We start from the raw sequence: 24478 nt of genomic DNA, 5'->3' as shown, positions 1-24478 counted from the left end.
TTTTGCACTCGTGCGCGGCGCGTGGGACTCGCATGCGGTAAAGCCCCTTAAACTTCGAAAAGTAGCTGTACGCTTTGAAGAATGCCGCCGCCTCCTCGTGCGCTCTGGCCGAGGCCGACGCCGCGTCGCTCGCGCCGTGCGTCAGCGCCATTTTTGCTCGAGAAGCGTCTAAGGAGTGGCGAGGAGCACATGTTGGCGCCATGCTACGGTTGAGCAGTGTAGGCGGCACCAGGGTCGAGGAGGGAGCGTGAAAGAGAGGAGAAACAAGGAGTCAAGGCGGAGGAGGAGAGTTTCGCTGCTTTAGGAAGTTTAAGGAATTCATTTAAGGCAATGAGCTGGGCTAGTTGGTGGTTATTCGTATAAGGGGACGTAGAGAGTAAAAAATGACACGGACATGAAAAACATTTTACGCGCTAGTGCGATGTCCCCTTACACGAAGTGTAAGTGGCTTCAGCACGCGGAGCGCGCAGTCGCTTTTTTTCTCGAACGCTATATTCAGCAGAGGCATTCTTGCCTTTTCGGGGCTGCCAGCGACTGCCCCTTGACGTCAGCGGGCATATTCCCATAGAGCGCTGCCATTGGCCGATATGCAACATAAATCAGAAATTGTTTGGATCATTGCGCTTCTTCCTGCTGTTTCTGTGCATATTTGTGGACGCAGTTTACTAAACAGACTGAGGTAACCGAAATTCTTCGTTTTGAATTCTGATAAGAATCTCTACACTCTGCAAATAGTTTACACCCTTTGGGGTGTACATCTGCCACACAGCGGTAATCGTCTTCTGCCTTGCTTGCGTTTCTTTTCTTGAAAACGCCGCGGCCGCTACTGTCCCGTCGGCAATGTTATGTCATGCTGATAACGCGCATGCCGTTCATTACTGGGAAGTACCAGGCTCGCAACGTTAAAGAAAGGAAATGCGGAAAAGACGGATGACGTTTATTGTTGTGTGGCAAGATACAACTCAAGGGGTGTAAACTTTTATTAAGAGTGCACGTACTTCCTGAAGCAGACTACTGTCTGCTCACGCTCGGCACGCCCGTCTAGGAACTTTGATCACATTGCTTACGAGTGCCGTAGCCGTCAGGTCTCGCCGATTTCGATTACTTTTGAACACTCAACTAGCCTCGAAGCACGCGAAACCTTAAGTCGGACCACGCGTATGCTTGCCAGCGCGCGCTCATGTCTGGCCGCTCGTGGCTAGACGCCTTCGCAGACTTCGCTTGGTAATGAGCTATTGCGTAATGAGCTTGTGGCTACTGTCCGTCAAACTGGTGCAGGACAAAGCTGGTCGGCACCAAGTAGCACGCGAACGCGCACGCCTGCCCTGTTGTGCTCATATAGCAAACGCGGTACAGCTGTAGCGCATGTAGCGCGTCTTCTACAAAACGTAGATCCTGAGAAATGCCGCGACGAGCCCGCTCACTGAAGACAACCACGTGGTCTCTTGCGAGCGATCTGGCTCCAGGCGCGTGCCTGCCCGAGCGCCAACATCCGACTAGAACAGGTCGTCTGCTTTCTGAGTCGCACACTTTCGAGGTGTCGCCATATGAGCAACATAGACGACATTTCGTTCGACCCTCGGAAATTGTGTGATTGCCGTAGAGATAAGTGCGAAAGGAAATGTGCTACTTACGCCAGTCGGTGCGAGAAAGCCGCGCTTAGCTATCAAAGTACTCAGTAGCACAGCAAAGGAATGTGGCCCTGTTAACTCCACGGTAAGTTGAGGGATAGCCTCCGAGATAATATAACCAACTCTAGAGGTAAACCACTCCATAGCGCCCATGGATTTAAATCAGCAACCGCATAGGCGCCGCCATGTTCCATCTACTCCGTACAGGCGCGCAGGCGCAAACGACGAGGGGCTATCCCTAATCAACGCGTTTCCCGAGTCTCCTCCAGTATGGTGGCGCCAACTATTTTAGGTTACTGCAAACGCATCCTTATTTTGCATCAATATTTTATATTCATTCGATCATGCTGAAGAAATATGCGGAATAAACTTTACATACTGTTCCATACGTACGTGCTACGTATAAATGCTTGTTTTTGCATTAGATTCTGAATATTTTAGCGTTACAAAAATGAGTTGTAGCAACATGGCAGCGCATGCCTTCGAGTTTGGCGCGTCGTAGGCGCCAAAATCGGTAGTGGCGTTTCCGTGAGCAACCAAAATCGAATTTGAGCTGCGCACCACATTGACGTTCAGTAGGTTGAGCGTTGTGGGCACGCCCACTCAGCCTTCATCCTCGCAGTGCGAGGCATTGAACAAAGAGTGGGGGAGCACGGCGAAGGGGATCAACTTAAATTGATTTCTGTATAAAGGGGTTCAAGACCCCTTTAACGCATCCAAAACCTGTAGGTTTTCGGATGCGTGCCCTGTTTCATCACCACAAGGCTCATGTTCACTTGTCCACGAGGGAGGTTGTTATAGAAATGTAAAGCATACCGTAATGTTTCCAATCCGCAACTACCAGTAAAAATGCTGTCAAATGTTACATGCCGCCATCATCGTCGAGCAAAGTTCGGTACTAGTGTGGCGTACCCGTCAAACGCAAAGCCCAGTTGCCACGTGGCCTAATTTTATTTGTAATACTTGCCACATACGCAGCCGTGCCGCGCCCTCGCTTGTATGCCTGCTTTTGTACTCACCGGACTTATTTTGTCTATTTTCAGGCTCCAATTGACCCGCTGCAGCTGCTAAAGGCACTGTCTCCTCTGCTGTCGCCGGAAGGTGGCATCCGGAGTTCCGATGAAGTGTCCAGGTTGTCTAGGTGAGGACCTCGCCTTACACTATTGTCCTCACTGGCTGCTACTCCTGAGTAATGACTACACTACTGGCTGCTCTTTGGAACTTTTTGGTTGATGGGTGGTTCACCGTGGGAGCTGGGATTTTGTTGCCCTTTGCATCTATGAAACGCGGGTCTTGTTTTTCCAGGACGGGGAGGGCCCAGCTCGCTCTCCGACCCTGGAGGAAATGGCGCCTGTCCCGCCGGACTGGCGCCTCGTGTGTGCGTTTCTCTGCGTTCCCTCCCTCTTTCCCTCCCCGTTTCCTTTTTACCCGTCTCCCACTGTGATCGCTAGCACCCTTTGCGGATCGCCAAGGGGACCTGCCGTCTGGAAGCCGTCGGAGACTGGCCCGTCGGCTGGCGACAACGTGTGTAACTGGCAAGCCAAGAGTAAGGACACTCCGCACCCACGCCGCTTGCTTGGGGCTGCGCAAGACGCATCGCTCGCCAAGTGGCTGCGGCGCCATCGTGGTGGGGACGGCGCGCGTGGGTCTTGAGGGACTGACTTCTTACTGATGTGTAGTGCGAGCACTTTTTGCTTACGCTTTCAGTGCCAGGGCTCGTTGGGTTGGGTGTGCGCGTAGAATTTGTGTGAAGCTAGGGCGCCTTGCTCTCGACCCAGCTTAAGCGCGATATGGCAGGGCTGAAGAAGCGATTCTGCCTTCGTCTTAGCCGGCCGTCCTCCCCTCTCCGGAGCACGAAGACGATGGGGGGTATATGTATGGAACCCCCCCCCGTTGCTTTGGCAGCTACTCCATATTCCCCATCTGAGAAGCTGAAGCATGTTTCTGTGAAGACTTTGCAGGTAAGTGGAAGCTGGAGTTTCTCGGGGAATCGACTTTAGCGATGCTGGCATCGCGTACTCACCATTTAAGGGATGAATTATCGGTAACTCGTGGAGAAAAAGCTGCCCGCGGCAGTTGTTTTAAGAGTGTCGCCGTAGTCGGTGGTAGGTCTCAGGCACTTATATAGTGCATGGCTAAATTGCTGAATCTTTCACCCGGGAGATATTGATGTGTGCAGCATGTTTCATTCCTGTAATGGAGAAAAGGAAAACTGTACTTTTGTCTGGTGCCCAATAAATGAACATTGATGGAATTTTGGGCTGTTTCTTTGGAAGCAGTCTCTCATCTCAGCTACTATATCCCCATCCTCAGGCCATCGAATGTGGTGACAAGTGTTAAGCGACGCCCTGGAAGTAGAACAACCTGCTCAATGACACGATCTTTATCCAGCGCCCAGGAGAGCCACGCGTTGTAACTATCCTTTCAGCAGCATTAATAATCGACGTTTCCATCCAGTACTGCATGACTGCATTGCAGATCCTGAACGCCGCAACACTGGCGGCGACTGGCACCGGCTGTCAGTTCAACAAGCTCCACATGTAGCGAGTGGTGCACCTGACAAGGACAGACTTGGGCATCTGTTGCCTGTAGCTAAAAGAAAATGGCAAGAACCAGCGCAGCCAGGCACGTAACCAGAAGTTTTTCGCTGCTACGGTTAACGTTAGTCTGACCGGGCCGAAGTTTCTTGGACAGACCACACCGAATCTGGATACATGCCTCTGCGCTGCACTGCTTCCGTCACCGGCTAATACGTGTCCCGATTGCATTGCACAAAATGGACATGGGTTTGTCGCTGAGGCTGTAAGGCTTATTAACTGAGAATCGCTCGTGTGCCGATTGTCAATGCAGAAACTGACAAAATGTGGTGCGACAACAGCTCTGAAGAGCTTTGCCGTTAATGTCAATACTCATGTCGACCGAAGTTTCAGGCGGAAAGCCTACAAAGGTTCAGCCTTAAAAGCACTGCGGTCGGTACACCTGTATTGGCTTGCAAGTTTGTGGTACGTTATATGCAAATTCTTGTCAGTCTACCAGAACACCTGTGTCATAATAGAGCTACCCCCTCCGTGCAGTAGGTGATTTTCAAAGCTCGGTGCAACCGAGGTGACCTGTGCCGAGTCGACATCGAGAGACGAGCTGACCGCGTCTACACTCTGTTGCGACTCCGCTCAGTTAACTCCTGCAGGGTTATGGGCACAGTAACAGTTAACATGATTCTGGTGCAACGCTTTCTACAGCGTGTTGCGTTGTACCTGGACATCGGCTGCTATTGATGTAGCACTTAGGCGCCAGCACATTTCATTGCCGTTTAGCTGAACAATGGGAAGGACTTGCAACACAGGCGTACAACACCGGCTCGCGTCACGGCCCATCTGCTTACAGTTTGGGATTGAGAGGCTTCCGGTGCAGAAAACAAGGTTTTAATCATAGGCGAGGTGGCTTTCGAAAGGCCGCCCTGGTTCAGGCACTTGGCGTCATTTGTGCCAGACGTGCATTGTTGGCGCAAGTTACACGCTGTATAAAACGGTCCCACCAAATGAAAGCGCTAAAGCATTGATTTTTAAGGGTGTCTCCGTTCTTATATGAAAATAAAAAAATGAACTCTGGGGTTTTACATGTCAAAGCCACGATCTGATTATGATTAATTTGACCTCCTGGGGTTGTTTAACGTGCACCCATTGCACGGTACACAAGCGTTTTTGCATTTCGCCCACATCGAAATGCGGCCGCCGTGGCGGGGATTTGATCCCGCGACCTCGTGCTTCGCAGCGCAGCGCCCTAGCCACTAAGCAACCACGGCAGGTGATTATTTTTACCGCAGGACCTATTGGGTTGTACCCTGCGTCCGTTTACACGTTCCTTAAGGGACAGCGAATTTTTTCATGCAGCTTTCAGGTTTGTATTTTATGTGCGCCAGGTTCGGCAAAACCTGTGGATTAGATAAGTGTGGCGCGCCTACTCCTTACAAGTACATTGTTTTACGCTTGTGGGACGTAATGAAACAATTCTCCATTAAATGCTTTCTCTAATAAAATAGCGCTTATTCACATCGCATTAAGAAACTGGTGGCACGTCGTGTGCATCGTCCACTGGGAAATAGACTGCGCACTGGACGGGCGGCACTGTCAAATGATGGACAATGTCTAGCGTGTGCATCCCGACCCCGGGCGCCACGTATGCAAGCGTTAGGGGTCAGCCGTGTTAACGCGCTATTGGCAATTCGCTTCTATAATCTGCATCAATTAGGGGATGCTCGGTGTGAAACCGTGGCTTCAGCTGATTTGCAGAGTCCAAAGGTTGCGCATTACTAAATACGATGAATACCCATTCCGGTTACCAAGGGCTCTTAATGTGCGCCTAAAACGACGCTCTCGAGCGTTCTGGCATTCCGCCCCATCCGAGTGAGGCCGCTGGAAATCAAACCTGCGACCTCGTGCTTTGTAGGTAGCAGAATGCCTTAACAACCAAGCTACCGCGGTAGGTGGTGCGCAATTGTCTCGGCACGTGAGCAGCGTTTTTGTTAATTCTGGTCGTGCAATCTACATACATTTAGCTTCAAGACAGCTTGCAATATGTAGGGAGTATGAAGCGGTCAGCTTCTTTCATAAGCAGGGGATAGCGATTTATCCGAGGGCCGCGTGCTGACGCAGATACTTTTTCTGCTGCCGAAAGAATCTGGAATAGTTCCGATATTAGTGCTGTGCATTGATTGATGCGCGTTGTGCTCATGCGCAAGCACACTGATGACACTTCATCCGGGCAATGCGCTTCCCGATTTGCTCGTAAGTCATGTGCCACTCGGATCGCGGAATTATTTTCCGTTTACTTTCCTTACGCCTGAAATATCACCTCTAGTGAATGGATACGACCTTATGGATTACTGATCCGCCTCTGTTGAATTGGTAGCTGTTAAACCGCGAAAGGCAGGATCAATTTTATAGCTCGTGTGCAGACTTCGTTCTTGTACTTACGCCATGGTGCAGCTGCAACACATGAATTCATAAAACGTCAGTGCCGCCCGTGCCTCTGTCAGGGTGCTCGCTAACGTGAGTTAGTTCGACCCCCTTTCTGCGAGAGCATTTGTTTCAGGCTCTATTGGTACCCGGCTGCAAGCAACGTTCACCACTCCATCTAGTTTCCCGTGGTTCCGTCACAGAACGGCGGAACAACGCCGCAGGGCTTGCATAGCCTAGCACTCACGGGACGAAGAAATGGGGCCTCGACGGCGACCAGCTACAGTACTACCGGTTTACGAGTCGGTGGGATACCCACCTTATGGCTACCTAGAGACTGAGTTGTACGTACTATTGCAAGAGCTTTCACCTTAGCTGTATGAAGAAGCCGGCGTGGTAAACGCGGCATATCGCCCCAGGATTTGCATGACTGATCAAACATGTCCTGCGTCGCACATTAGTGTCGGTTAAGGCCCGTAGCTGTTAAAGCGTGTGTTCGTTGGTTATCGGTGGCAACCCCGTTTTGTGGTGACTTAATTGTAAGGTTAAAAAAATACGGCTTCAAAGTTAGTGGCTTGCCTTTAGTAAGGGCGCCGCAAAGAGGAAGCGCATTAGACCGTCTACGATAGGATCTCCAGAACTTGCGTATACATGCGTGTTTTCCCTCGCTCTTTTTTTTTTTTTTTTTTTTATATAGAACGGCGGTGTATCGGGGACCGTGACCATCGATTGGCTAAATAGTATCGCAGCGCAGCATGTGAAGAGGTACACGAGCTGTACATGCGCCCATGCGCCGCTCTCTGAGCTAGCGTGAGCGGCGTGGTTTTCGTGAAGCTAGTTGCTGCTCTACAATACCGTGAGTAACTGCGTTCCACAGGATATGCGACGGCGCTTACGGTACCCAGATATCGCAGCAGCTGGAACAGTTTTGTATTGGCTCTGCGAGATTGGCAACCTCCTAGAGCGCGAGTCTAAGCGCCGGTGTGGGAATTTTGTTAGCACCTTAGTTAATAGGTATGGCGTTAAAGGAGGAGAGCATAAAATAAGTGCTCCATTCATGACCAGCGCGCAGCAGCATGTCAACGCTTACTTTTGCATAACCAACGGACGAGAAGGAAATGCCGGAATATGCTTGCGGATAGCATTATCTCTGTGTTTATGGATGTTTCCTGTTAAGCTGGAATTACACGGCACGAGATCGCCCATTCAGCCCACAGACGAGCGTGACGTAGCTCTGCCGCACGCATCGCGCCGCCAGCGGCTCGTCCGTGGCGCGTTTAGGTGGCACTTAGCCGCGTAATTCTCGTCTACGGAATTTGGTCTGTCGTCTGGCGCTTCAACGGAGGAGGGGGGAAAATCCAAAAGCACCGCTTCGCGACGCGCGCGCGCAGCCAGAAAGGAGCTTCGGGAAAACTTGTGAGAGGGGGTGGCAATGGTTGCCATAGCAGCGCTTTCCTCCTCGGAATCGGCGAGAGCAAAAACTGCATGGGCAGGTTGACGAGGTCGGCTCGCGTGAGCGGCGTGTTGCCGTAGCAACGCAGCTGGCGAGTGCGAGGAAGAGGACTGCAGTAGCATGCGTCATTCGGTCGCGCTGAGCCGTGCTCCCTGCAGGGAAGCAGGAACTAGTGCCCTTTCCCAACTGTGCGTGTCTCAATTCAGCGCGCGGCCTGGCGAGCCAGGCGTAGCCCGGAGTCTCCTCGCTCGCCTTTGGTATCTCTCTCCCTTTGTCTCTCTCTCTCAATACTGGCTTGCGCCGTCGCTACTTGATGCAGCGCGGTTGAGGTGTCCTCTGCTGAGAGACGGTTACTGCGCTGCACTTTACCCCAACCTTTCCTTCCCATCTACAAGAATCTCCTCTCTCTCTCTTGATTTGCGGCGCGCGTTTTCGAAGTTTCTTTGCCCGCCACCAGAGGAGTTGTAGATGATCGCATCTATAAGTAGATTGACAGCCTGTAAAGCATACATGGGCGTCGCGCTATAAACGCGACGTACATTAAATGTTACTTGCGGAATGTTTGAGTGAGCGCGGTCTTGTGACAATCCGTGACACAGTTGTGCATGTATACTTGAGACGCATGGCACTTCTGTACATTACATATATATATATATATATATATATATATATATATATATAAACAAAAAAGCAAGCAAAACATTTACAATGCACCTTCACAAATTTAGCTGGCTATGTTTATATGAGCATGTATACACTAGGTAGTTTCAAAAAGCTGTGCTAAAACTAAAATGCATGCCATCTTTAATTTGCAAGTGGCTTAACAGGAAACAGGACACCATAAAAGCATTTTACACATGTGATATAGCACTGATGCAAAATGAAACAATGTTGCATGTGAGTGTTACTCTGAACTTTCAATTTTTTAGTGGGAGTTCAGAACATCAGTTGCTAGATGTTGGCAAATGCATGTAAGATAATGTACATTGTACATATCCATTGTATTTCTGTAATCACATTTGATTTCACCTAGTAGACTTTACTTTCGTTGAAGTTGCAAAGCCCTTCTAGGCTTCTCACATGTGAAGGCTATATAGCTGTCCATTTGGTAGGTTGCAAATAAATTAAAAGCTTGTACAAAATGTATTTTCTGCGTAGCTTGTGTGTGGGTACTCGATTGGCTGCTGTAGCCTATATGAATTGCAGACTGTGTTACGTGTTGCTACAGTTTCAAAGTTTGAAAATTGCAGCACAAGGAAATATTTTTTTTTTTTTTTTTTTTGCACGTTCACAGAAAGAGAACACCAGGTCACCTTGCAAAAAAAATTAATGACAACTGTGAACTGCCATTTGTTGTATTGCAAACAAAATGTCCATTGTTCTCATGTAAGTGGTGAGTTGTAAATACTATATATCTGTACAGCAGAGCTTCAGTAGCTCAGTAGAATGTGTACAGTTCCATTCTGACAAAACATACAAATGTTAAGAGTTGTATTGGGAGAAATGTAAGTTTTCTTATGTAGATCTGACAAGCACATGAAAGAAAACCTAATTGAGGACAATGCAACAAAGCAGCTGGGCATCAAGTGTGATAGCTTGTGGGCTTTAGTTAAAATGTCAACTGCCAATGTCAGCAAAACATGAGCATATGAACTGTTAGCAACTGGCCATTTGTGTTGAAACAATGTAATAAAAGCAATGAGTTGCAATTCTGTTTATTGGATTTGCAATGAGGTTTTATTCGAAACCACCATTGCAGGAAGTAATTATGGATAGATGTGCAGTAGTTAGTGCTTATACACTTGTACGGCTCTGGCTGAGGGTATATTGGTTTTTGCGTTTTGCAGTCTAAAGTAAGTTACAGGTGCAAAAGGAAACAAAATATTTTGTTGCATAATAATATAGTAATTGATATGCATGTTACCTTTGTTAATGGCTTACAGTGTGCTTTGTTAGCAGCTTTTTTTTTTTTTTTTTTTTTTTTCAAATGTGTCTTGTGTGTTTGGCTGTGTGCAATTCTAAATGTCTCTATTGTATCTGTGAGTTTGCTCACAGCCAGAGAAATGAAAATAAAGGTTTGTGAACTGGAAAATGTGTGTTCTCTGTTCTTTTTCTCTAAACTGTTCCTAGTTGAACACCAGATGTGCAGGAATTTAACTACATTTTTAGCATGGTATTTCTAGAAGGCAGTTATGATTTTATAAGTGCTTGAAGAAAAGCACATAAGCAATATGTATACAGCAGCCAGAGTGCAGAATACACATGAGTAGCAGCAAGTGTTGTAGCAAATTTAAAAAAAAAAATGTATATGCAATTGCGTTTAAAAAATCTAACAAGCTCGTGCTTTGTTGCCAGTCTACTTTAGTGGCACAAAATGAATACTTGCCATCACTGTGGTTAACCAGGTGCTGTGTTCACCAGACAAGTATAAATTAGCTTCTGTGCAATGGGATTTAAATGTTGTGCAGCTTGTACATTCATACCAGCTGCTTGGAGCAAGTCACGAGCTTATTTGTGTTCAATGTGCGACCTTGAGCATGATTTTAATTGCATGTACCAAGGCACAGCAGGCCTGCAATGCCTTTTCCCTAAAAAGGCATTACAGGACTAGCTTTGTTGCCGCTTTGCATGGCAGTATGTTGAACTGTAACGTGTGGCTAATTTATAAAAACCTTGAGTGGGGGTTATTCCTCCGTCTCTCGAGTAGTGGAGGATTCTTTTTTTTTTTTTTCAAAGGCTGGAACTTGCGTTCACTTGTTTCCATATTTAGCTTCAGAATAAGGGTAATTATTCTTTATATTGTGGAAGACTTTAGTCGGGATGCCTAAAGCAATTGCTTTTTGTCTGAGGGTTAATGCCTACAGCATTATCACCTATTTGTTTTCATTGTAATTGGAGATGGCTATGACTTAATTGCTGCTTAAGTGCTTTTAGTGAAAGGGCATCATCCTTATGCAATGTGTTATGGCCCTTCTCAAGTGTGCTTAGGTCATGCACACTAAACAGCACAAAAGGATATTGCAGAGAAAAAGCTTCTTGGCCTAGTTAATATTATTGGATGTTTACGCTTGTTACCAGAAAGTAGCTCCAAGAATAGTTTTCTGTTATTAGTCCCATCCTATACCTGTGCAGGTGGCCACAGAAGTTCTTGGAACATGGAAGCCACGAAAGAACAGTTTTTTGGTGCAGCATAAGCACACTGCCTAAAATTATAGGAGTACTTAGGTCATGCACACAAGTACAGTGGCTGGCTGCACGCTTTGGCAACGAAGAATTTATGTGGTTTCCATGTTCCAAAATGTGGGTGCTTGCACATATCTTGTTAGCTTATGAAAGAAAACTTGCACCATGCCTTAATTACAAGCCTCCACTACATTTCTCATAGCCCACAGTAAAGCTGCTGGCTATGCACTACTTCAGTAATTGTCAATCTGCAACCATGCCAGTGAAGCAGATTGTTGTGCTTGTGGAAGACTGTGTGCTAGACTAATAGGCACATTTTTTTTCTTCTTGTGTACCTGCAGCCTTATGAAAAAGTTTTCACGTAAGCTGGTGAGCCGGTGCATCTACTGCAATGTGCTGCGTGCTACCTCGCCAGACATCTTGGAGGTGTTTCTGGAGCTGGATGGTTGGTCTACAATTCACATGTGGCTGCAAGAAGCTAAGACTGCTGAGAACATGCCATTCCTCTGTGAGCTGCTTAAGCTGTGCCAGGTATGAAAAATTTCTGATGTGTATTAATTGGAGTAGCCTGTTTGAACACTGCACATAAGCACCCCTGAAACCTGAGTGAGGATTTGCAGTTTCCTCATTATGTTAGAGCCCAGCTGGCTGAAAAGCATTTGTTGCAGTTAAATGAAGAAGCTGTGCATCTTTAATTTGAGCTTGGGCATTTTTAAACATGCATGAATCAATGCTCGCATGTCATTTTGTTTATGCATATCCATTTCAGATTCTTCCCATGTCACTGGAACGATTGAAAGAGAACAGCAGTCCTAAACTTATTAAGAGTCTGATGAAAAGCAGTGATGAAAATGTGCGTTTAACAGCTGAGAAAGTTGTTAGTGGCTGGATGAAGCTGATCAAGGGCGATTCCAAGGAGGCTGTCAAGCCAGCCCGGGAGGCAGACACCACGATCAAGAAAAAGAAAAAGTCCTCATCAGCATCTGCGAACACTCCAAAGGCCGCTCCTGTGAAGAAGGATCGCTCAAAGGGTTCCATAGATGAGTCTAGCAGTGAAAATAGTAATACCTCTTGTGGCACACATGGCCTTTCTAAAAGCCCTTCATCCAGTGGATCCTCTGAAAAGGAGACCACTTCAACACTGAAGGAAGTGCCAGCTAAGAAGCCTAAAGTTGCTGATCGTCCGAAGACAGTGAAGACCTTTCAAACACGATTCCGATCTACAGGCCTAGAGGAGGCACCCCTGCCACCACCCACAAAAGCAGGCACCAAGAAAGTGAGTCGGCCAGCTGTTGATAAAAATGCAGTTCTGTCGGCACGACAAAGGCTTGCTCCAACGGTACATGCTGAGAGAAGGGTGAAGCCTTCAAGTCTTGTATCCATGGGTGGGGATGGACGTGACACGGCAGGCCCTGGAATTCGGCTCATTGCACCAAAACCTGTTCATGTACTGCATGAGGATGGCGGATTCATGGATGCTCTGACAGCAGCTCCTGCACCATCGACCACAACAGCAGCACGGCGCAAGCGCAAGCCTTCTGGTGCTGCCACAGCTGCGGGCCCTGGAGGTGGCAAGAACGCTGCTTCCAGTTCTCCCACCAGCCCCACGCCTGCTGCGCCGAAGTTCCAATTCTACAAGGACACACTGGAGACTGCAGAGGCTGCAGGGGAAGCGGACAGCGAGAAGACAAAAGAAGCCGCAAAGACAGAAGAGGAGGAGGAGGAGGATGATATTGGAAAGAGAGTGAAGCGGAGGAAGAGGGGACAGGCCACAGCAGCAGTTGAAGGCAAGTCTGATGGAGAAGGTATTGAATCCCCAGAAAGGGAGGATTCGCCACCAACTCCAACAGCTACAGGAGAGGAAGAAGGGACAACAAGCGAAGGCCAGGAGGGGACAGCAAAGGCTTCAGAAGGGGAAAGCAAAGAAGAAATTGCTAAGAAGGAAAATGAAGGTGAAGAGAAGAGCAGTGAGGTTGATGTATCATCATCAGACAGGCCAACTTCAATACTTTCAATGACAAGAAAAAAGACCAAAAAGTCTGTGCGCTGGGTGGAAGAAAGCAAACTGAAGCAGTTCCACTACTTCGAGCTTGATGAGACTGAAAGAGGTGAGTTGCCCATCTTTATATATCCTCTTCAGGCACCAGTTAGTTCTGCTTGTTGGAAATTTAGTTTTAGTAAATTTCTGGTGTGTTCAGCCTAATTCGAAACTTGAAGCAGCAGAAGAGATTTGGAACCTTAAATTTTTAGTGAGTTTTGTTGCATCCACAAGTATGGACCCCGTACTAAATTCTAAAGAATCCTTGAGGTGTGGAAACCAGATGTAGACTATCTCACATGGAAAGCAACAAGTCCCTTCAAAAATTGGCCTAGTGAAAATCATTGCTGTCAAAAGCAGGGAAAGAACCAGTTACATGACAACATAATACCTTTGCAGCAAACCCATAAGTCTATTGTAGCTCTTTTTTAATAATACACGTGGTGTATGTTAAGCTCGATCACAGGTCTGATCACAAGTGTCTGGAAACGTATGCAAAACATTCAAAACATAACCTGCATAATGCTTCTGATTTTGAGGCACTTCCTTGGCCTGAACACTAGTACACAGAGCATCTGAAGGGGATATCCACAGTATGTTGCAGCGGTGGATGGTAGGAATTATTCTGACTGTATGAGGTACAAGCTATTAGCATTATGAAGCTTCTGTGTGTCTAGGCATTTTCATTCACTTAAAACACCGTCTGTGGCAGTAGGCCTCTTAAAAAGCATACTAGGAAGTGGGTGAAGACCTGTAGATGCCATTTGAAAGAATAGTCTTCTGTTTTGTCGTTGGCTTTGCCAATATTTAAGGAAAAAATACTGTCCACTGTTGACACTGTTGTAGTTTGTCCACATTGCAAGAGAAGATGAAGCATATGCGTTTAAATAGTTCTTTAAGTGGAAGGCTTGAAATGAGTCTACATATCATAAATCATGGAAAGAATAATGGAAATCCGGCATATACAAGGCACAATGTGTCAGTGTGAACTATGTGTGTATGTGTAGAGTTCGTATTGCTTACAGAACAAATTCTGTTTGAGCAGCTCCGAAAACTATGTTTTGCTTTTTGAGGCATTAGAGATGTCACCAAAGCATAAACTCTGGCAACTGGTGTTGCGCAGTGAAGCCCATCACTGGGGCTTCTATATAATGACATTTCTGGCTATACTAAGTGTTTTAGCACGGGAATTTCTATGAAAAGAACAGTTGTCTTCACATAAAAAGCTAGAAGATCTTATTGTAAAATTTTCGTTTCTTCAGAGCTGAAAAGGCTAGCCGAGGAAAGGAATGTAGCTCATTATAACATTTTAGTGTTGTGCAAGTCTAGTGTGATGCCAAATCTACCTAATATTCAGTAAGCCTTAGCATGTGAAGCTTGATCACAAAAAAAATGTTTTTTCCCCCATTTTTACAGTGAATGTTAATAACCTGCACAACTTTGGTGACATGAAGACCCTAGAAATGAAGCGTGAGAGGCAAGCAGTTGAGACAGCTCGTAGGCTGATGGGCGACCGTATGGAGGAGGCCATTCCATTTCGACCACCTCGGCGGTTGACACTGCCTGAACCTCTTGCTGAGCCGGGTGCCAACAGCCAGGAAAAGGAAATACAGAAGCTTCGGCAGCAGAAGACATTGCAGGAAATCTATTTCTCAAAAGAAATGTAAGTGAACTAAAAAGACATTGAGCTATCATTTAACAAGTGCCAGTAAGAGCTACCTTTTCATGTATCTGAATCGCGTGCTTACGTTTTTTATTCAACCTTAAAAATAGGTCTAGCTTGTTGCCTGGCAATGAGCAAGTCAGGTAATATTCTGTCTCATACTGCTGTGAAAGCTATGTTGCTAGCAGTCTGAAAAGAGGCAACAGATTTTATTATCTTGTTCCCATGTGTGCACATATCAGTTTCTGTGAAGTTAAGTCAATTGTTATGTTAAATGTTTCTTTGCAGGATTCCAGACTCTGCATATGAACCTGACCCCGAACAACTGTCTTCACAAGAGCCGAAGCTTATCCCACTTGAAGATGTAAGTGAACTTATTTTTTGCCCTTGAGTTTTTAAAATCTTATCTAGGTGTCTATTGCATACCTCTCTGCTCTCCCGAATTTTCTGCGATACCTATGCCACCCTCTTGTGGCAGTGTCAGTTGCCATACACCACAAGTGTAGTGCCCTATATATACGAGGACTCTTCAATGCCTGCACAATGGCCCTGGGAGTGGCTATCTCAACTTCATTTATTCCCCTTTTCCACTGCTTTGATGCTCCACTAGAGGCACTGAAGGTAAATCATCGCTAATAAAGTGTGTGTCTACTCCACAAAAGGCATGTGCTCTTGGCAAATTAAAAAAAAAAAATTTTGAATGCCAGTACGCCCTGTACGCAGACGATATTACGGTGTGGTGCCCGGGAGGGTCCGACGCAGAAGTCGAGTGGGCTCTTCAAGAGGCGCTGGACACAACGGAAGAGTACCTGAACGAAACGGGACTCCGTCTGTCACCCAGCAAATCGGAACTGTTGCTCTACAGGCCCTCGAAACAAGGCATGAGGAATTTGACGCCGATCGATCAAATACCAATCAAATTACACGCGAGTGACGGCCAGCCGATCCCCAGAGTGGACACTATAAGAATCCTGGGGCTGCTAATTGAGGCTAAAGGCGGTAACACGCAAACGGTCATGAGACTCACGTCCAAAACGGAGAACATGCTCCGGCTGATCCTCAGGGTGACCAACCGCAGGGGAGGGCTCAGCGAGAGCAATCTCATCAGACTTTACCACGCCTTCCTCATGAGTCACGTAAATTACGTAGCCTCGGCGCTAAAATGGACCAAGAGAGACGCGGCCAAGATAGACACACTGATGCGCAAGAGCATCAAGAGGGTTCTAGGTCTTCCGATCAGTACAAGCACGGAGCGGCTCGATCGGCTAGGGGTCCACAATACGCTAGCAGAAATCATCGAAGCACAGACCAAGGCACCGGTCGTGCGGCTGTCGACCACCAGGGCCGGCAGACGCATCCTAGAAGAAGCAGGTATAAATGCCGAGGCAGAGTGCAACGCACGCAGCGTCGCGCTCAGCGCGGCGGTCAGGGACACTTTCAAGGTAGAACCGCTTCCGAGAAACATCCACCCGCAATTCAACGAGGGGCGCCGAAAGCCGAGGGCCCGAGCACTGCTGAAATCGACCGCCAGCTGTCCGGGACTGGCGGCATTTGTAGACGCGGCCCAGTACGGGCGCAGCGACCGGTACGCGGCCGTTTGATACGCTGGGATGGTACGATCATCAACGCAGCATCGGTCAAGGGGGTAACGTCCGAGGTGGCCGAACAGGTGGCAATAGCCATGGCAATGAGGGACCCTGAACGTCCATACGTATACACAGATTCGCGATCGGCGGCCAGAGCATTCGCCTCGGGCTCGATATCGCGGAAAGCAGCGGCCGTCCTCGGCAGTGAGGGAGCCGCGGGTCATCACATCCTCAAATGGTTTCCAGCCCACATGGGGGCCGACGTGCACCCCGACTTTCCCAACGCCAACGAGCTGGCACACGGACGCGCGCGAGGACTCGCGCACCGCGGCGATCGTGGCGAGCGAAGTGGCGGGGAGGGAGGGGAGCACCGAGACCCGCTGCTCACCTTCAACGAAATAACACATTATCAGCTGTCGAGGAGGACCTTCCCGCTCCCCCACGCTGAACTTACTAGACCACAGTCATCTATATTCAGAATGCTGCAAACAAGGTCGTTCCCCTCGAGAGGCAGAGTGAGCCTTTATTCACCGGACGTAGAGCCACAATGTCCGGATTGCGGCGAATCGTACTGCTCGCTATCGCACATGCTTTGGCAATGCTCCGCGTTAAGCGGCACCGTGTTCAGCAAAGAAGACTGGATGGACGCCCTGCGAAGCGCCGACCACCAGACCCAGCTTCGGGCCGTCCAGAGGGCTCACGATAGGGCAGAGGCTCACGGGCTTCCCGTCCCAACGTGGGTGCGGCCCGCGACCCCTGCCGACCACTAAACCAAGAGTGGGTGGGAAGGGGTTCCTCAGGACCCAATAAAGTTCTTTCCTCCTCCTTGAATGCCAGTATACATTTGTTGTGGCTTTTCTGCTGTCGTACATGCACTTAAAGAGAGCCTAAAAGCCTCTTTATCTAATCTTTATCCTCACTGCTAAAGGAAGTCGTCTCGCGAATCTCGTGCCGCAAAAAATTTTTAGAATCCTTTAACTAAGTGGAGTTATCGCACCGATACCTGGCTTTCTGTCCCTTTTTGCCTCCATTAGCGTGCTGGAAGCTAGACAGCGGAGAAGCCAAGAGGACAAAGCCCAATTAACTTGAATTCTGGGGTTTTGTATGCCAAAACTATGATTTGATTATGAGGCACGCTATGGTGGGGAAATCCGGATTAATGTTGACCAGCTGGGGATCTTTAACATGCCCCCAATGCACAGGATGCAGGTGTTTTTGCATTTCGCCCCCATCAAAATGCGGCCGCCACTGCCAGGATTCGATCCCGAAAGCCCTGGCCAAAAATTGAGTGTCGTGGCGGCGGAAGAAAGGGCTCATTGTGGCACCCCGTGGCAGCCACGGTAGACTACACTACGCAGTGCACCGCTGCCATCTAGGAGGCCATACGCAGCAGACACAGCTAAGCGCAGTGCAAAGATTAAATTGTGTTTCCATATTTTTTTTTTCCATCTTTTTGAGGATTTAACTCAAAATTAGCAATTATGTATTACTGCGAATGCTCTCGCAGTCACGAAATCAGCCAGTAGCATTGGTCGGCTAGCTGCTTTCGATGTGACTGCATTGAGGGCAAACATTTTTGCACAGGGTTTAGCCTGAGATTGTAAATTTCCTACTGCATGCAGTGCAGTAATATTTGGCTCACATGTTCACAGCAGCCTCGACGCCAGATCGGCAATGTTTATGTTCGAAAGGTGTTTCATTACCTCGTTAAATGCGAGATTTGAAAAAAGAAAAAGAGAAGGTTAATCAAAAATCACCTGCAGGTGATATGATCATCAGCCACGTGTTTAATTCCACAAATCAACTTCTGTTGGTTTTATCAGTCAGTATGCAGTGGAAGTGACTGAGAATGTTTCTAATGCAGGAAAACAGCCCAGGAGGTACATTGGACTACTCGCACATGGAGCTTCCCAAATCCAGCAGCCTGCCACCTATCTTGTCAAATCTGGTGCTCTCCATAGCTTCCAAGGGTCAGCAGCCTCCAGGAAGTGCCCCTTCACACCAGGGGGTGCAGCAGCCGCCGCTTCAGGGTGGCCTCCTACAGGGACAATTCCAGGGTGGTGGGCCCATGCAGCAGCAGCAGCAGCCACAGCAGCAGCAGGGAGCCCTCCTCCAAAACTTGGCTGGCCTGCATCCTGGCAGTGGCCAGATTGCGGCCGACATTCAGCAGCAACAGACGCTGGCCATGATGGGTGTAATGGGCCCAGATGGAGTGCAGGCTGGGATGCACCCAGGAGGCATACCTATGGGAGGAGACCCCAACGGTCCGCCTTTCATGCATGGCAACTCCATGCAAAACCCAGGTGAGCCAAGATCTGTCCAGCTGGCCAATGCAGTCCTTCCACATCTTAATTTCAAGAGGAATGCACAAATTTAAAACGCTGTCTTTTCTATTTTGCTTTAATGTTGTTTTAAAAGTAATGTATATACACCAGCAATAGCTTTTGAATAAGTTTTCTGCATAATACCATATTTACTCGCATAATGACCGCACTTTTTTGTCAGAAAAATTGACGCAAAATCAGGGGTGCGATCATTACGCGGGTTAAATTTCTCGCGAAAAGAAAAAAAGAATGTTTTTTTCGTCCCGTGTTAGCTTCGGGACACCAAAACAAAAATGGCGGCTGGCGGAGCAAGCCGAACGCGCCGAACGCGATTTTTTTTTTTTTCTTCTCGTGAGTACATTACGTGCATTAAAACAGTTTCTTTCGTATCAGTAATGAATAATATCGTTAATATCGGCAAGTTTGCAGCAATAACGTAGCCATGTCCACTTTGAGGGGACAGAAACAGATGGGCGCGCTTAGCTGCCAGTGACATAGACACGCGTGGCCGGCATGCTGTGGAAACTGCGGCATCTGTCTTCACTACTATTCTAATACGGCACGTTTCCGCTTAGGGTGGGTGAATATCTTAGCTGTGTTACAAGCCTTGGCGTATGAGTAGGGTACACTTTGAACGTATCAGTGTATACGTGGCTACTATCGCTGCCACTCGCGATTTGTTGCATGCCCACGAGTTCAGATGAGAAGAATCAAAAGGCACCTTTTTTGTTGTTGTTGACCACAACCATTATAAAGCCTACACATAATAAAGGCAAGTTTGGTTGCAGCTTCTTTTTAGTCATGGAAGTGCGGAAAGTGATGAAAGTAATGAAATGAGGCATCTACCTAATTAAGAATGTTTGGTGCGTGCAGACTGCTTGGTTTGTCTTGAAGAGTCGTTCGCGTAGCATTTGACAGATAGTAAGCGCGATCATTATTAGCTAGACTTCGCACACGACATATTGCTGCTGCAAGTTCGGGGTGCGATCATTACACGGGAAATTTAAAAAAAAATTGAATTTTGACGACAAAATTCAGGGGTGCGATCATTATGCGAGTAAATATGGTATGTAAATGTTTTGCATAAGAAAAAGGCATCCTGAATATTCTTGTATATCTGTTGATTGTTCTTTGAATACACTTGTTATGCATTTGTAAAATCATTCTCTTTATTTTAATGGTGGCGGAAGGACTCTGACATCATTCCGCAAACTATATGATGTAATTTGGGAGCAAATTTAATGGAGTGGCAGGATTTTGCTACAGTTTTTCCTGTGAAGTCTCCTTTTATAATATGCATACCTTCCAACTATACGAAATTTTTCCTAAGGTTTACAAATTTGAGTTTATGTTACAGTTTTGCAAATGTTGCGTAAATATTTACGAGAAGGTTTTGCTTGTTGATCTCCCTGACTTCTCATGGTCTTGTATGCAGAGCCTCTAGCTTTTGCTGAAAGCGGCGCAGCATGTTTAGCATGTACATAAGACAGGCTGCCAGAAACATTGATGTAATAATTGCATTGATGGCAAATCAGTTCTGTGGAAATTTGCAAGGTGGTGGAGGTTCCACCTTTCTCTACGTTGTAGATTTCCTCTTAACTGATTTGCCATATTCAGTGTGCCTGCAGTTCCAGTTGTCGATTAATTTGACCTTGCCCTACTATTTGCTAGCCTCCTGGTTAGATCAGAAGGTGTTGGCCCCGAGTTCGAGCCTCGGACCAGGTCAAATTTTCTTAAACTGGAAAGCTTTTATTCTGGGAAACCCATACTGGTTTCCTTTGTAGCTTCGTGCTACTGTTGAGTGGATGACAATTTTTCCATTTTATCAATAGTAACCTTGGTGTACCTCTTTTTTCTAGGCATCGGAATGATCGGTCCTCCAATTGGCATTGGTGGAGCTGCAGGCTTCCCCATGGGAGCTGGTGGTCCAATGCACCCCCACAGTGCAGGGGCCAATGCTGGGGACTGGGGCATGATGCACCCTGGCATGCCTCAGGATGGGGCAGAGTACTACAGCCGAGGGCATCATCCAGGCATGGGCGGTCCACACATGGGCATGGTAGGACCACCAATGGGAGCCGGTGGTGTAGGGGGCCCGCACATGATGGACATGCCTCGTGGAGGACCACCTCATGGAAGAAGTGAGGACTGCTGACATTATGCATGAATCAACCATTCCTCTATACATATTGGTGTACTAATAGAAATATGCACACAAAGAAGAGAACAGGACAGGTGCTAAAATTCATTTTGTTTGCAACCCATGGTCTCGGAAATTACTAGGTACAGTCCACGCCCGTTACAGCGGATCCAGATACAGCATACTTTCGGATATAACAGACTATTCTCACTTAGTTTGGCCTGCGTATTACAACTGAAACTCAATTTAACGAAGTGATGTCAACGCTCAAATTATTTCATTAAATCTGGAAGTTTGTAAAATCGAGAAAGGGATTTGTTCAGTGCTTCGAAATCTTAAATTGTAACGTAGTGACACCCAAAAGCTACTGTGGCATTGTACAGTGGACTCTCTTTAAACAGAACCTCAAGGGACCAAGGAAATTGGTTTCGTTTATCAGGAGTTCCATTTACTGAGACATTGCAGGGAGCATTGCATGAATACAAAACCAACGAACCATGAGGATTGTGTTCCGTTTAAGAGGCAGTTCCATTTAAACGATTCCCGTTTATCGAGATTCCACTGTATTTGCCGCTAGCCCCCCCTGCACGTGGTGAAAGTCTGTGAGGGCAGCTCAAATCGCTTGTGCATGAAACCGAAATAAAAAAACAAAACAACACACTTTGGTGTTCCGGAGAGAACTGCGAATTTAGTATTTTGCAGTAAAAAGAAACTCATGATCTTCGCTTTGTGCGCTTCACCAGCAGTGGGTGGTACACACTTCTCATAGCCCACAAGCGCTTGCAATGCATCCTCGGTTCTCTCGTGGGCCCCAGCAAACGGCCTCATGAGATTAACAGTGTCCATACGCAAAGACGCATTATGACAGGCTGCCACTATGCAAAGACGCAGAGAATGAATGCAGTGATTGTGAAAGCTGGCCGGAGCAAGAAAGTTGTGAGGACACGATCAATGCCATCTGTCACATAAACCATGAAATAACAAAAGCAACCACTTCTGTCCCTAGCGCCAACTAGTACGTAACAGTGCTACTGTCTGCCGAGTCCGTTGTTCTATGCATGGGCATTGCGTGCAGCCTCATTTTTGTAATGGCACAAGGGCTGCCGTCTTTGTCTTTTTCTTTTGAACAATTTTCATAGAAGCATCATTATGTAATTGTATGCACATCCAATGCCATCTGCTAGTGAATCAATAAGCCATGCAGTAATAAGCAATTCCTTTGCTTTATTTCAGACTCTCGCATGAGAAACCATCCACCCCGTGTACCCTGCAAGTACTACATGACCTCACAGTGCCGGTTTGGTGCAAGCTGTTCATTTTTGCATCCTGGTGTGAATGGACCACCACTGCAGTGATTCAAGAACATGCTCACTTAAGTGTCACATTGTGCAAATCTCGGTGTATATAGGTGCCTGTATAATGTGTAAATAGGTTCACAAACAATGTTTAATATGAAAAATAGTGAAAAAGTGGTGCTTATTTATTTCCAACCCTCATTGTTTCATTTGTGGATGATGCATCCTGAGAAATCACGGAAGTTGTGGCTGATGGCTGCTTGTGTGACTGTAAATAACAGCATGTATTTTGTATATACATTTTCGTGCCACTATAAATTTATCATGCATCATAAATTCAATGTGTACATACTTGTAGATATGCGCAGACAAAATCATATGTAAATATTGCAAACTTTTCTAAATGAATTAAAAATGTTGATTTTCGTATTGCTGACTTGGTGCATTTTATTGTGCATGTTTTCTTTTTCTTTTTTTTTTCTCTCCCCTCTGTGTGTTTGTGAGCATGTTTTACTTGATGCTTCTTGTTTAAATTACAGTGCTAAATTTTATCACTGCTGTCATGTCAGTTACTAAACCCCCTAAACCAAAACAAGCCCTGGCTGTTCTCCCTCATTGCCCAATTATAGCTTCGGAATGTTAAACCCAGTCTCTACGATTGTGCCACCTCTTGAACTTCATTTGACAAACCTGGTTAACAGCAGCAGTGCTTGGTACAGTAATATCTCATTAATACTAGTTGGTGGTGAACACGGATCAGGTATGCGCTAAGCAACATACTAACCGACAATGCCACATGAGCGGCTATAAACTTACTGGTCAAGAAAAATGTGTTAAGTCTCACTCAAATATGCACGCAGACAAATTTTATTTGCAAGCAGGCAGTAAAAAATCTGACTTTCACTTGCCGCCGTAGAATCCGTGCAGCGACAACGACATTCTCAAACTCGGCGATGCCATAAGCCAGTTTCATCACGCGCCACTTCTCTGCGAATGTCCTCATGACGGTCAATGCAGTAGTTGCATCGGATATGGAAGGGCCATCATCCATCAATGACGACGACATGGAAGTGCCAGAAGCTATGGGTTCAGAAAACACGTCATGGCTACCATGTTTTGACGTTGCTATCGGCGGCGACAAGTCTGGGAAAGGTACATGCGTAGCGATTTCGCTATCTGTTGTCAGTGTGCACATTCCACCGATGGCACACTTGTACATGCCGAAAAATTAAATGCTACACACTAACCATTTAGCATGTGTTGAGCGACTACAGCTTATGTGGTCAGCCAATACATTAGGTTCAATGGCGACAGGCTGGGGGATATATTACTATACTTAAACCAGAATTGCTTATTAAGTGGGTGTGTATTAATTAGGCTTTACTGTGTACCATTGCACATTGAACAGTGTACAAAAGAGGTGTGGCTTAAAAAAGAAAAGGGCACATATGAGTGTTCTGTGCATACTTTCTATAAATGGAAGGCCTACTGAAATTCCAGGTTCATGCAAGACATGCTAGTGAAAACCTAAAAAGGAGAAAAAAGATATCCAACAACTATCAAATCCAAATGCCTTTGAAAGAAATTTCATGGCTGACTGCAGCAGCATCTTGCCTGCTGGACTGGTAAATGCATTCAAATAGTGTCTGGGTCTCGAATGATGGTAGAATATGTATAACCTTATGCAAGTATGAAGGCAGGTACTTCCCAACAAATACTCTTGCAAGGTGATTTTAGACTGGCAGACACCTTATAAGTAACAAAGGTTAACACTTTTGCCGGTTCATTGTGTTTTCTGTTGTGACGAGTGCGAAGGACCACAAACTCGTTTCACCTAGTTGTGGCCTGCCTTTCTGCATGGCCAGCTGCACTTATTGACTGATAAGCATGCTTTGGAACACTCTGAGAATGTTTACTAAAGTAATAAAATGCCGGAAGCCCTGTATGAATGCGTGTATGTCTCGGCTCGAGGCTGCCTACGTGTCGCTGTCGTCCAGACCCACCAGAAGCGAGTTTATTTTAATGCGGTCACATCGGTATCAATCAGCCCGACTTCTGACTCGACCCACTTGCGTCGCATTCATGTAAACGCAGCCCAATATGCTATGCTGAAACACTAATAATAACACAGCACTACCGTTTTCACGAAAGCCTTCTCACACGTGCGCTCAAACTCTACCAGAAAAAGACCTATGTCCCCTCCTACTGCG

The 24478-nt window shown here is 46.8% G+C and overlaps 1 protein-coding gene across 2 annotated transcripts in view; it reads left to right on the top strand.

The window, feature by feature from the left end:
- LOC126547089 (serine/threonine-protein phosphatase 1 regulatory subunit 10-like) overlaps window positions 1–22697 on the top strand; it is a 65543-nt gene extending 42846 nt beyond the window's left edge. For both annotated transcript variants that reach the window (XM_050194948.3, XM_055062875.2), the window contains exons 3-10: window positions 2675–2772; window positions 11564–11753; window positions 11992–13330; window positions 14677–14923; window positions 15212–15287; window positions 18374–18812; window positions 20693–20974; window positions 22207–22697. In XM_050194948.3, the coding sequence (XP_050050905.2) occupies window positions 2675–2772; window positions 11564–11753; window positions 11992–13330; window positions 14677–14923; window positions 15212–15287; window positions 18374–18812; window positions 20693–20974; window positions 22207–22328 (2793 nt within the window). In that variant the 3' untranslated portion in view covers window positions 22329–22697. The remainder of the gene's footprint in view (window positions 1–2674; window positions 2773–11563; window positions 11754–11991; window positions 13331–14676; window positions 14924–15211; window positions 15288–18373; window positions 18813–20692; window positions 20975–22206) is intronic.
- The last annotated feature ends 1781 nt before the right edge of the window (window positions 22698–24478 follow it).

The sequence above is a fragment of the Dermacentor andersoni genome, chromosome 1 (assembly GCF_023375885.2).
Source record: "Dermacentor andersoni chromosome 1, qqDerAnde1_hic_scaffold, whole genome shotgun sequence".
In the NCBI taxonomy this organism is placed as follows: domain Eukaryota; kingdom Metazoa; phylum Arthropoda; class Arachnida; order Ixodida; family Ixodidae; genus Dermacentor; species Dermacentor andersoni.
This window is presented reverse-complemented; position numbering and strand designations above follow the sequence as displayed.